At 52.4% G+C, this 12,308-nt stretch overlaps 1 protein-coding gene across 1 annotated transcript in view; it reads left to right on the forward strand.

Moving 5' to 3' along the window:
* The window catches only part of CCDC40 (coiled-coil domain containing 40), a 49,183-nt gene extending 37,228 nt beyond the window's left edge, over positions 1-11,955 (forward strand). Inside the window, exons 16-21 of the mRNA XM_058562068.1 lie at positions 292-461; positions 599-690; positions 2,980-3,100; positions 7,188-7,376; positions 9,522-9,680; positions 10,880-11,955. Of these exons, the coding sequence (XP_058418051.1) occupies positions 292-461; positions 599-690; positions 2,980-3,100; positions 7,188-7,376; positions 9,522-9,680; positions 10,880-11,128 (980 nt within the window). The 3' untranslated portion in view covers positions 11,129-11,955. The remainder of the gene's footprint in view (positions 1-291; positions 462-598; positions 691-2,979; positions 3,101-7,187; positions 7,377-9,521; positions 9,681-10,879) is intronic.
* The last annotated feature ends 353 nt before the right edge of the window (positions 11,956-12,308 follow it).

Raw genomic sequence — 12,308 nt, forward strand, 5'->3', positions numbered from 1 at the left:
AGCTTGCCATCCGTCGTCACTGCCCCCAACCTGCTGTCGTCCACGCCAGGGTGCTTTCATTCCTTTCAATTCAGGGTCAGGCTTTGGAAACGAAGGGGCCAGGAAGAGGTCCCTTCCCTCTCCTCTGGCCCGGCAGGGATGCAGTTCTGGTGGGGGCCCCCAGGAGGACAGCGGGCAGGAGGGGTGCTGTGGGGAGAGACCCTGCTCAGTACTCTGGGCACGTGGCTGCCCCGCTGGCCAGGACCTGACCCTCCGGGGCTGCTCCCCCTGCGTCCCCGCTCTCTGCTGCAGACAAGATCGATCAGGAGAAGGAGGAGCAGAAGGAGATCCAGCGCCACATGAAGGACCTGGACAACGACCTGAAGAAGCTCAGCGTGCTGATGAGCAAGAGCCGCAGCAGCTCCGAGGGGCTGCAGCAGGACAACCTGGTGACCGAGAACGAGTTCCTGCGCTCGCTGAAGGTCGGGTCCCCTGAGGCCTGAGTCGGGCATGCTGGCTCCAGCCCTGAGGGCACGGGCTGACGGAGGGAGGGCACGCGCGTGGGCACACGTGTCCTCCAGCGTCCAGCCCACGGCTGCCCACGCCTCTCCCGATGCAGGCCTCTGAGAGGGAGACCATCGAGATGCAGGAGAAGCTGAACCAGCTCAGCGAGGAGAAGGCAGCCGCCCTCAACAGCCTGGTGGAGACAGAGTGAGTGCCGCGTCAGGCGCGCTGATTCTAAATGCTGCCACCCCGCGGAGCCCGTGGGCCTGCACCGCCCATTTAACACTGCCTGGGGAGCGGTTCTGGAGCCCACGCTGGGGTCCCGGGGAACAGCTGGACACCACTGCAGGTTCTGGTCTCTCGCCCTGGGACGGCCCTCTCACCAAACCAGTTATCACAGGAAATCCAGAGGCTTTCTTTGGGATAAACTTTTTAAAATTATATTATTTTTCTGGTACCTGGTTGTAAGAGTAATCCATCCCGAACTGTAGGCATTTTAAACGGTAACAACGTGTGTGAAATAGAAAGGGAAAGTCACATACGATTCCAACTCTCTTCCCTTACCAGAAGAGGACTGCATACGTATATTTCTTTTTCTTCTTCTTCTTTTAACAAAAACGGGGCTGTTCGATATGCTCCCCTCTGAAGCAGTTTTATGTGTCTGTGGCTGTCTTGCCCCGTCCGTGTGTGGGGTCTGCCGTCCCAGTGGCGTCAGTTGAACAGGCACCGAGGTGCATCAGGAATGCCATCACGTGCTCGGGAGGGGCCGAGGAACAACAGGCTCGTCCACTCCTGAAGTTTGGTAGAAGCTACACATGAAACCACCGGGGACTGCTGCTTTGGAGGGTGTCGTAGCCCGTCCGGGCTGCTATAACAGAACACCACAGTCTGGCCGCTTATACACAGCAGACATTTATTGCTCACAGTTCTGGAGGCTGGGAGTGCAAGGTCGGGGCCAGCGTGGTCGGGCGAGGGCCCTCGTCTGGGTTGCACACGTCTCGTTGTGTCCTCACATGGTGGAAGGGGCGAGGGGGCTCTGTGAGGTCCCCGTCTGTGAGGGCACTAATCTCGTCGTGGGGCTCCACCTACATGACCTAATCACCTCCCAAAGGCCCCACCTCCGAATACCACCACATTGGGCACAAGGATTCCAACGCATCAAACACTCAGACCACAGCAGGGGCAGATGTCTTTGCTGGCATTTCAATAGCTTTTAGGCTGTTGGCCTCTTCAGGCTTTTTACTTCTTCTCCGTCAGCTTTTGTCACTTACATTTACTTTTCTCAGCTCCTCCTAAAGTTATATATTTTGCTTTCTCTCTCTCTCCACCCCCCCCCACCTTCTCTGTCTGTCTCTTTCTCTCTTTGTGCCAGAGGTTTGTCTACTTCAAGGGTTGGCACACCTTTTCTGTAAAGAGCCAGATAGTAAATATTTTTGGCTTTCTGAGCCTTACGGTTCCTGTCGAAGCCTCTCAACCCTGCTGTCATAGCTCAGAAGCAGCTGTGGACCATACATAAACAAATGGGTATGGCTGTGTTCCAACTTTATTGGTGGACGCTGGAATTTGAATTTACATTCTTTTTGTCTGTACCCCGGTCTGTGAAATCTGCTGTGTATTTTACACGTACGGCACACCTCAATTTGGACTCACCAGCGTTCAAGTGCTCCGTAGCCACATGTGGCTGGGGGCACCATGTTCAGGCAGGAGAGGCCAATGCTGGCAGCTGGTCTGGGCTGTGACTGTGTCTGTGGGTCCAGATCCCTCCTGCCACCCTCAGCCCCCTCAGTCCCCAGCAAACCAGACGCCCACCCCTGCCCAGGATGCCAGTAGGTGCCTTCCCATGCAGTGGTGGGTGCCTATAGGGCCAGCCTGTGAGCCCCACCTGCCCCTCAACCCCACATCCCTGAGCACTGTATTTGGGGAGCATAGCTTCTGGGGTGTGGAGAGGAGAGGGAGGATGGAGGGAGGTAATGGCAGGACCACACATTTACCCTCTACCCTCCACCCCCGGCTGCGCCGTCCCCACAGAAACCTCCTGAGGCTCTGGGCCCACTCTGGTCTCCAGGGTGGGACAGCTCCCTTTGCCCTGGGTTGGGTGGGCTGGCGGGACTTGAGAGAGGATGTCAGGCCCAGGGGTTTGGTTGACCTCCTGGTCCCAGAATGGGGGACATTTGTTCGTATTTAACAATCAAGCCCTTTGCTCCATGCCTGAGCATTTAAATACACCACCTGCCGCACGAGGGCTATCCTTCATGGACAGGAAGGCAGAGGGTCTCCCGTGGCCGATCACACCTGATCACAGACACTGACCCTCCTCCTCTGAGCCCACCCCGAGTACAGAACACTGAGCTCAGTTTCTGCTCAGACCTGACTGTTAACCACCCACTGTGGGCTCTCAACTTGGAGTGAGTCCTTAGAGCGTGAGCTCACTGAAGCATCAGAGAGAAATCTCCGTAATTTCTCCAGCTCTTTACACTGTCTCTCCTTCCTTTAAAGACACCAGATCATGCTTTGGGAGAAAAAAATCCAACTGGCAAAGGAGATGCGCGCCTCAGTGGATTCCGAGACCGGCCAGACAGAGATCCGGGCCATGAAGGCCGAGATCCACAGGATGAAGGTGGGTGGGAGGGGGCGGCATGGGGGCGCCTGGGGGACTGAGGGCCTGGGGAGGGACCCGCTTCAGCACAGCAACCTGCACTCCAAGTACAAGCGAAACGCGCTGTTCCCCTTGCGCCTTCTTACGTCAGGGTCTGTCCAGCTTTTGTCCTCACTGCACCAAAATAATTACAGGACACACACAGCCCTGTGCACGGTATTTCACAAACCACTGTTTTATCCTAACTCTGTGCAATCAAGGCACTCCAATATTTTTAAATGCTGGTTGTGACCCCTGAATTTCACCACCCATTTATGAGATGTATCCCACTGTTGGACCAAAAAGAGTCTCACTGAATAAATGGGTTCAAAGAACACACCCATCTTTTCCCCTGGAGCCATGTATTTCTCTCCACTGTCATCTTGAGCTGGATTTCATTACCTTAAAAAAGGCTGGTAATTAAATCACAGGCTATCATTGAGCCAAAGGTTCAGGGCCTTAAGGGTACAAATCAGAGCAGTTAATAAAAATAAATGTGACATCACTTTGACAATGCCGTTTGTAATCATAACCCCTCTGGCTGTTGAGTTCAGAGGAATTCTGATCAACTGCATATGCTACTGATAAGTTTTAAAAACACTCCACTTAACTGACTTTTCAAACCACAGAAGCCACGTATGTTGCTGGCAGGTCAGAGCCTCCACTCAGAGCTTCCACACACGGGGACCAGCTGCCTTCTCCCACCCCTGTAGTTGGTGGTGGTTTTTTCCTTAACAAAAATAGATCTTTGCATATAACTCAGCAACTTATTTTTTAAAAAATAATATGGATATTAACCCATTCTTTAACAGTTACAGAGTGTACCATGGACACATCATAACGTATGGAAACATTCCCAGGTTGATGACGTTCAGACTGTTTCCAGTTGTTTTGTCTCTATAAACAATGTTACAATAATATCCTTACTTGCTAGTTTTTGTTTGTTTGTTTTCTATATGCTAGATTCCCAAAAGTAGGATTACTAGGTCGAAGAGTTTGTACCTTCTTCACTGTGCTAGAGTCGGACAGATTCCTCTTCCAAAAAGTACTTGAGTATGGCTCCGTCCCGACAGCCTCAGCAGTTCTGGGTGTTATTGGTCTGCCAGCCTTTTTTTAAAGTGGACGTATTTAACTGAGGAAAAGCTCACCCTTTGTGGCATACAGTCCTGTGAGTTTTGACAAAGACATACAATCATGATATAAAATATTTCCATCATCCTCAAATTCCCTCGTGCCCCTCTGTAGTCAGCCCTCCCCACACCCCAGGTCCCTGACAATACCAATCCGTTTCTGTTCCCAAAGTTCTGGCTTTTCCAAAATGGATGTCACATAAATGGATCATACAGCATGAAGCACTGAGTCCGGCTTTTCTCACTTACACTGTGCGGTTGAGATTCATCGTATTGGGGAAGTCCAATTACCCAATCTGTTCTTTAACGGATCGTTGTGGTAGTCCATCTAAGAAATCTTTGCCTATCCCAAGGTCACAAAGATTTTCTCTTATGTTTTCTTCTAGAAGCTTTGTACTTTTAGATTTTCCCATTAAGGTCCATGATGTATTTTGGGTTAATTTTTGTATATGTTGCAAGTTGTGGATCAAGGTTAATTTTCTCACAGTTTGGATGTCCCATTGTTTCAGTCCCCTTTGTTGAAAGACTGTCCTTTCTCCACTGACTTGCCTTCGCTCCCTTGTTGAAGTCAGTAGACACATTGCGTGGATCTGCTTCTGGGCTGTCTGCTGTGTTCCACTCTGTGCCCGTCTTTTCCCCAGTTCCACGCTGTCTTGATTTCTGTAGCTCTATACTTATGTGGTTCCTCCAACATTGTTCTTTTTCACAATTGTTTTGTCTATTCTATATCTTTTGCCTTTCCATAAAAATTTGAGAATCAGCTGGTTGATTCTACAAAAATTCCTGCTGGGATCATGACTGGGATTGCACTGAATCTATAGATCAGTTTAGAGAGAATTGACATTTTAACCTTGTTGAGTTTCCCAATCCATGAGCACCATATATCTCTCCATGTATCAGCTCGTTTGATTTCCCTCGTCAGTGTTTTTAGTCTTCAGCATCCATGTCTTGCACATGTTTTGTTAAATTTATACCTAAGTATTTCATGTTTTCTGGTGCTGTTGTAAATGGTACTTTTTAATTTTTCAATTTCCAATTGCTCGTGGTTAGTATACAGAAATATGACTTTTGTATATTGGCTTTGTTTCTGTGATTTTGCTAAACTCATTTGTTTATCAGACTTTATCATATCTGACAATCCACGTGTGAAAAGAGGTTTCTCAATGTTGTGTGGGTTTGTGTTGCTGGCTAACCAGCGTGATGCCGCCAGAGGAAAAGGAACCTGGGGGCATCGTCAGCTGGTCAGGATGATCTTCAAGTCCATCTAAAAAATGCACAGCCACACAGGCAAACACAGAAACCGTGAGAGACCAGGGGAGGACTATGCGCAGCCCGGGATCGGATCCTGGGCCAGAAACAGGACGTGAGCCAAAGACACGGGGAACGCCGGTTAGAGTCTGTAGTTTGGTTAACTGTATTGTACCAAGGTTAATTTCTTAGTTGGGACAAATGTGCTGTGGTTTTGTGAGGTGGTGACGAGAAGGGTCTGTGGGACCTGAGGCTGGGGACTGGGTTCTAGCGGGAGATGCACTTGTGGGAGATTGAGCACAAGCATGTGCCCGTGTGTGCATGCGTGTGTGTGTGTGTTTGTGTGTGTGTCTGTGTGTGTGCGCTGGAGTTTGCAATTCCTCACCCAGAGGATGCCTGTTCATGTCTTTGGCTGATCTTCCTATTAGGCTATTTTCTTATTTCTTAACAATTTTTAGGAGCTCTTTGTGTATTGGGGTTACTAACCCCTGTCTTTAATACCGATTTCAAACATTCTCTCTAGTCTACTGTTTGCCTTTCCGCTTTGTTCAGGGTGTTTTTTTTACCAGTCAGAATGTTTTTATGTTTAGTTGTGTAATAGATCAGTCTTTTTCTTTACAGCTTCTGGGTTTCCTGTATTGCTCAAGAAGGTCCCCCTAGCTTGAAGTTACACAAATATATTCCTGAGTTCTTTTCCAATGTTTGCACATATTTAGATCTTGAATCCACCTGGAATTTATTTTGGGTTATGGTATGAAATAGGGGTCCATCTCTGTTTTCTCTCAGCTGGGGAGTGAGTGATGCCGACAGCAGGTATCAAATAATCTGTGCTTTCTCACTGAACCGAACACCACATTGATGACAGCAGCTCCCCACATCCCCTGCCGTCCACGTCTCCTGCCATCCCCGTCCCCTGCCACCCTCATCCCACACTCATCCTGCTCTCCCTGCTCTGCTGCAACGGTCACTCTGTCAAGGCTTGCGCCGGTGCAGAGCGTTTGGTTACTGTCACTCTATGGTCCACTTTAAACCTGGGTGGGTAGGTCTCCCACCACCATTCTTCATGTAACTTGGGGATTCTGGCCTGTTTATCCTTTTTTTATTTTAAATCGACTTTATTGTAGCATAACTTACACACAATACATGTACTTATTTTAAATGTCCAGTTTGATGACTTTTGACACAAGTACACACGTATGCCACCACCACGATCAAGGCCTAGAACCCTCTACCACTCCAGAAAGCTCCCTCGTGCCCCTTACAAGTGCATCTCCCACTACAACCCAGTCCCCAGCCTCAGGTCCCACAGACCCTTCTCATCACCACCTCACAAAACCACAGCACATTTGTCCCAACTAAGAAATTAACCTTGGTACAATACAGTTAACCAAACTACAGACTCTAACCGGCGTTCCCCGTGTCTTTGGCTAACGTCCTGTTTCTGGCCCAGGATCCGATCCCGGGCTGCGTATAGTCCTCCCCTGGTCTCTCACGGTTTCTGTGTTTGCCTGTGTGGCTGTGCATTTTTTAGATGGACTTGAAGATCACCCTGACCAGCTGACGATGCCCCCAGGTTCCTTCTCTTCCGGCGGCATCACGGTTCAGTGGGTGTAGTGGGAGGCGGCACTGGCCACTCTCCTGCGCAGCTGTGTCGTGGCCTCCCACCCCGGCCCCTCTGCCTGTGTCCCCAGGTCAAGCATGGGCAGCTGCTGAAGCAGCAGGAGAAGATGATCCGCGACATGGAGCTGGCTGTCGCCCGGAGAGAGACCATTGCGAGCCGGGCCGAGGGGCAGTGCAAGATGGACAGGAAGTTGCTCACCCGGACAGACTTCCACCACAAGCAGATGGAGCTGCGACGAAAGATCAGGGACATTCACAAGGTAGGGGAGCCATGTGACAAGGGAGGGAACATGCCATGGACCGCCTGGCCACAGGCTGGCGTCCACCTCTGTCCCTCTTGCACGTGGTCAGCGTGTCACCAGCCCCACTGGCAGGTGTCCCAGGCATCGCTGGCCAGGGCTGTCCTGCTGGTGTACCAGCCTCCCCCTGGGCTGTGACTTCACTCTGTCCTTCCAGCCGGCTTCTCAGCGGTCCCTCCCCACCCCATTCGCATCACCGCCTCTTCTTCTGCCCCTCATTCTCAGAGCTGCAGTCAGAGCTGCTGTGTGGATCTGTTTTACGAGACAGAGAAGTGACAGTGTCGGGGGCCAGGGGGATGGAATAAGCCTGGCTTTGGAACCAGACAAGCCAGATTTCTCTTGCGCTGGAGACAGAAGCCACTGCATCCTCTGGGCCTGAGCCCCACAGCCCGTGTGCTGGTTCTGGGTACAGACGCAGTGGCTGCCAGAGGTGCTTGCCGAGTACCCCTGACATGCTGCCATAACAGGGCCCTTCACGGGACTATCTTCTTCTACAGAAGATCCACACAGGGAGGGTGCAGCTTAGGGCCGGAGGCAGCCGTATTTCAGCTCCTCTCTGCTTAAAAGAAATGTCAGGGAAGCATGGAGTGTTGGTGAAGGACGTGAGCCCTGGCGTCACTGACCCTGAGGGGCTGCTGGGGACGGGCTGATGGGAGCTCGGAGGGCACCCACTCGAGCCCACATCCCTGTCCACCAGGCCACACTGACCAAGCATGTGGTGTGTGCCATGCCCTGGGAGGGGACAAGCTGGTCCTGATCCAGTGCCCACTCCCTTAGTGATCACCAGGCCTGGTTCTGGGCTCAGACTCCCCTCAGCCCCCGCTGACCAGCGGTGTGGCCTTGGGCACGTGTGGAAGCTTTCTAAGCCGGCCTTTCCTGGTCTGCCGAGTAGAAATGTGAGCAGTAACCCCCTCCCAAATAGGCGAAGGGTTATATTAGACAGAACCCAGCCTCAGAGTGCTCTGTGCCTTGGCTTACTGACCTGTGAAATGGGTCCTCACTGTGCAGAGTCATCCAGAGGATTAAATGGAGAGTGTTGGAATAGCCCCTTCAGTCTGTGAGCCTGTGTGAGGAAAGATTAGCCCAAAATGGCGGATTCGACCCCGCTGTTCCTTTGGAAGTTCCTGGAGGTGGCAGAGTGGCCTTCTCTCAGTCCTTGTCTGCCAGTCTTCTCTGCCACATTGGCCGCTCTTGACGTCCATTCTTCTCCACTCCTCCTGGCTCCCCGGGGCCTCCTCTGCCCCTCCTCCACTGAGGGCCCCGCCTCCCCCACCCGACACCCCTGACCCCACATCCTGCTCCCAGCAACAGGACAGTTGCACCCAAGTCCTCCTGCCACACACACCCCCATGCCCCATGCCCAACATGACCTCCACCGTTTGTGCACAAACTGGCCCTTTTTCCCATCCCTGCCAGCCCCATCACAAATTCTCCAGCTCGACCCCAAGAGTCACTTTTGTCTCTTCTACTTCAGCCATCCACCGGACCCCACCAGCTGCCAAATGCTACCAGATTTCTCTTTCTCCTAGTTGTGCTGCTCCCCTGAGAACCACCCCGCCACCCACCCGCTCCCCGCCAGTCATGGAGCCCAGCCTCCTCTGTCCCACCCTGCTGCAGATGCTTCCTGAAGCACTGGGTCTGTGACTCTGCAGAGGGGCCCCCACCCCACTGCCGGCCACCTCCACTCCCACCATCCTCTTTCTCATGCTCTCCAGCCCACGTCTCCGCCTCACACGGCCTCAGCCTCTGCCTCAGGTGTCTTCCCCTACCCTTGGCACACAGCTGCCCAGCTGCCCTTGGTCCTCATGCCCTTGCAGACAGACCCACTATATGAGGAGGACCCCCCCCAGGACTCTCAGGCCCCCCAGGTCTTTGTCCAAGCCACGCCTACCCTCGGGTAGCAGTCTGCAGTGTGGCCCTGGCATCCCACTGGGACTCCCCACCCCTCCAGGTCACAGTTCCCAAAGGCAGGGACTATCTTCGTCCTCTCTGGGAATCCTCTCAGACTGCGTGCATAGAAGGTTCTTGCCAGGTCCTTCCAGCCTGACTTGTCTCTGTCCGCTAAATAACCAGTAGGCAGCCTCCCAGGATGATCCTGTCTCTTAGGCCACTGAGGAGTGCACCAAAGTTACCTTGGAATTGGAAGAAACTCAAAACTGTGTGAGCAACTCCCTCCTGGAGAAGCAGGAACAGCTATCAGCGATGCAGTCCCGTGTGGATGATATAGAAGCTGACCTGGACCGGCTCGTGGCCCTTAAGCGACAGGTAGGCAAGTCCCCTGGGCCACAAGAACCCAGCAGTGGAGTCTGCCCCGGCAGCAGCAGTTCTGTGCGTTCTCAGGAAAGGCCTCCTCCTGATCCGGTTAAGCCCAGGCTGATCGCAGCACTACCAACTGCTTTGTGATCATTCGTTCATCTAATATTTCTCCCGTGTCCTCTACGGGCTGGGCACTGGTCTGGGTGCTAGGGCTACAGAGAAGAATGGAAAAGACAACATCCCTGCCCTCCCAGAGGTTACATTCTGGGGGCGGGTGGACCGATAATAAGCAAAATACATAAGACAAAAGATACCATGTGTTAGATGGTGATAAATACTCTGGAGAAAAATAGCAGAGAAGGGGCATCAGGGTGGAATGGGGCATGGCACTTTTAAGTCAGGTGGTCCAAGAAGGCTGCACGGAGAAAACGACATTTGAATCAAGGCTTGCAGGAGGTGCCAGATCAAGCCACCCCAGGTAGAGGGAACAGCTGGGTAAAGCAGGAGCTTGAGACTGCCCAAGGGCCAGCCAGAGGCCAGCAGGCTGGACCTCGAGGGCAGAGAGGGCCCTGTCGGGCTGTGCACAGCCTTAGGGGGGCAACGATGATGACTTTAGGCTTTTTTCTCGGGGAGGTAGGAAGATAGTGGAGGGGTTTGGGGCTGAGCAGTGACTTGGGTTCAGCAGGATCACTCTGGCTCTGAGGTTGAGTGTGGAATGGAAGGGTCAAGGGTGGACATGGGAGGCCTATTTGAGGCCATCACAGTACTTAAGGAGGACAGTGATGCATGGACCAGGGCAGTAGCTGTGAGGCTAGTGAGAAGCCATCGGATTCTGCATATAACTTCCAAGTCGCCCCAGTGGGATTTCCGGCTAGACTGGATGTGGTGGGAGCAGAAGAGGAGGGTCAAACAGGATCGGCAGGGCCTGGGCCTTATCAGTGAGATGGGGAGGTAAGGCAGGGGCGCGTCCAGCACTGGGCCTGGCACGTGGCAGGAGTCCAGTGTCTCTCAGACAATGGACGAAGGGAAAGCCTCTGCCCAGTGTGTGTCAGCCTCTCCCCCTGGACGTGGAGACTCAACACCTGCAGCGGTTCCCTTTCCCGTGTAACTCTCCTCCGGCACATCCTTGAGGCCGTTTGTGTGGGGACCAGTGAGTGTCCTCTTTTTAATCTGCACAGCCTGACCCAGGGTCTCTTGTCCCACCCAAGAACCTTTCCCAGCTCGTGGCCCTGCAGACGCGCCTCAAGCACCTCCAGGCTGTGAAGGACGGCAGGTATGTGTTCCTGTTCCGCTCCAAGCAGTCACTGCTGGCAGAGCGCAGGCGCCTGGAGGACCGGCTGGCCATCATCAGCACCATCCTTGACCACGTGAAGGACGAGTACCCCCAGTTCCAGGAGGCCCTGCTCAAGGTCAGCCAGATGGTCGCCAACAAGCTCGAGTCACCGGGCTCCTCCTAGAGAACAGCCTGGACCCCACCTTCCCAGGCCGGCCCCCCAGGAAGAGATTAGAATTTTGTGTATTATCAGGGACTTAGAATCTTTCTGGGTCACTGAAAGCCATGTCTACCCTCAGAGATGACACCATTTAAGAGAAATAGATAGGCCAGCACTGTAGGAAATTTTTTTCAGCCACTTAGTAGTTTAAACCAAGTCAAATCCCAATGTTCGCAGTTGCATTTTGGTGAGTCTTCCGTTTGCAAAGGCAGTGACCGTGAACACAGACCTGTGTTCCCACCTGGGACTCACTTGTCCAAGTCAAGCTGGCGTTTGTGGAGGCTCCCATTTCTGCACATGAGAGTGGTCAGAAGGGAACTGTGTTTCCTCATAAGCGTGTGCTGGTACCAGTTCAGAATCTTGCAGGGTGAGTAAAGGAGAATGGACTCCACAGAAAGCAGGGGTATGATGGCGCCCATCCCTCAGCGCCTCTACTAGGGCGCATCTGAGAACCCGCAACCCATCTTCTCATCCACAGTTTGCCCCCCACACCCCGCCCCCAGGAAACTCAGTTCCCTTCTCCTGCCCCCACTCCCAGATTCACAGCCCGCAGGAGAAAGTCCAAGGGGATTGAAGCCAGGGGCCATGTTTATAGAGGCCTAAGGAGACTGAAATAAGACCTTCATGTGTGTGAATGCCGGCCATGTCCCATGTCTGCCCACTTGTCCAGCCTTCACTGCCCACCTGAGTGCTCCTTCTCCACACCCCTGATCCCTGAGCACCTGTTACCTTGTGGCTTCTCTGCAGTGTGAAGGAAAAACGTTCTACAAAATAATTTCACTTTCAAACTTTTCAGCAGAAAAATAAATTTTTTTTCTGAATATAGGAGAAAGGCATATTTATTCTAAAACATTTCAGAAATACAAAAACCATAAGGAAGCAGAGGAAGCCCTCAGTTCCCCAGCCCAGCGGCGCCTCTGCGTGTGCTTTCAGTCTTTTCTGTGCATGCCTTCCTCTTGACAAGATCACGCTGTGTGCTCAGCCCTTCTATTTCACTTTGAAAGCCTTGCTCATCTTAACATAAGCATTTTCTCCTTGTATGAAAAGTTCCTGGTAATGTCATTTAACATTTTCACAGTAGCCGATTTTATCGGTTATGACAATGTTTCCCTTTATGGCATAAGTTAAAGTTACTTAACTAAAG

Source organism: Diceros bicornis, chromosome 18 (genome assembly GCF_020826845.1).
Source record: "Diceros bicornis minor isolate mBicDic1 chromosome 18, mDicBic1.mat.cur, whole genome shotgun sequence".
NCBI lineage: Eukaryota > Metazoa > Chordata > Mammalia > Perissodactyla > Rhinocerotidae > Diceros > Diceros bicornis.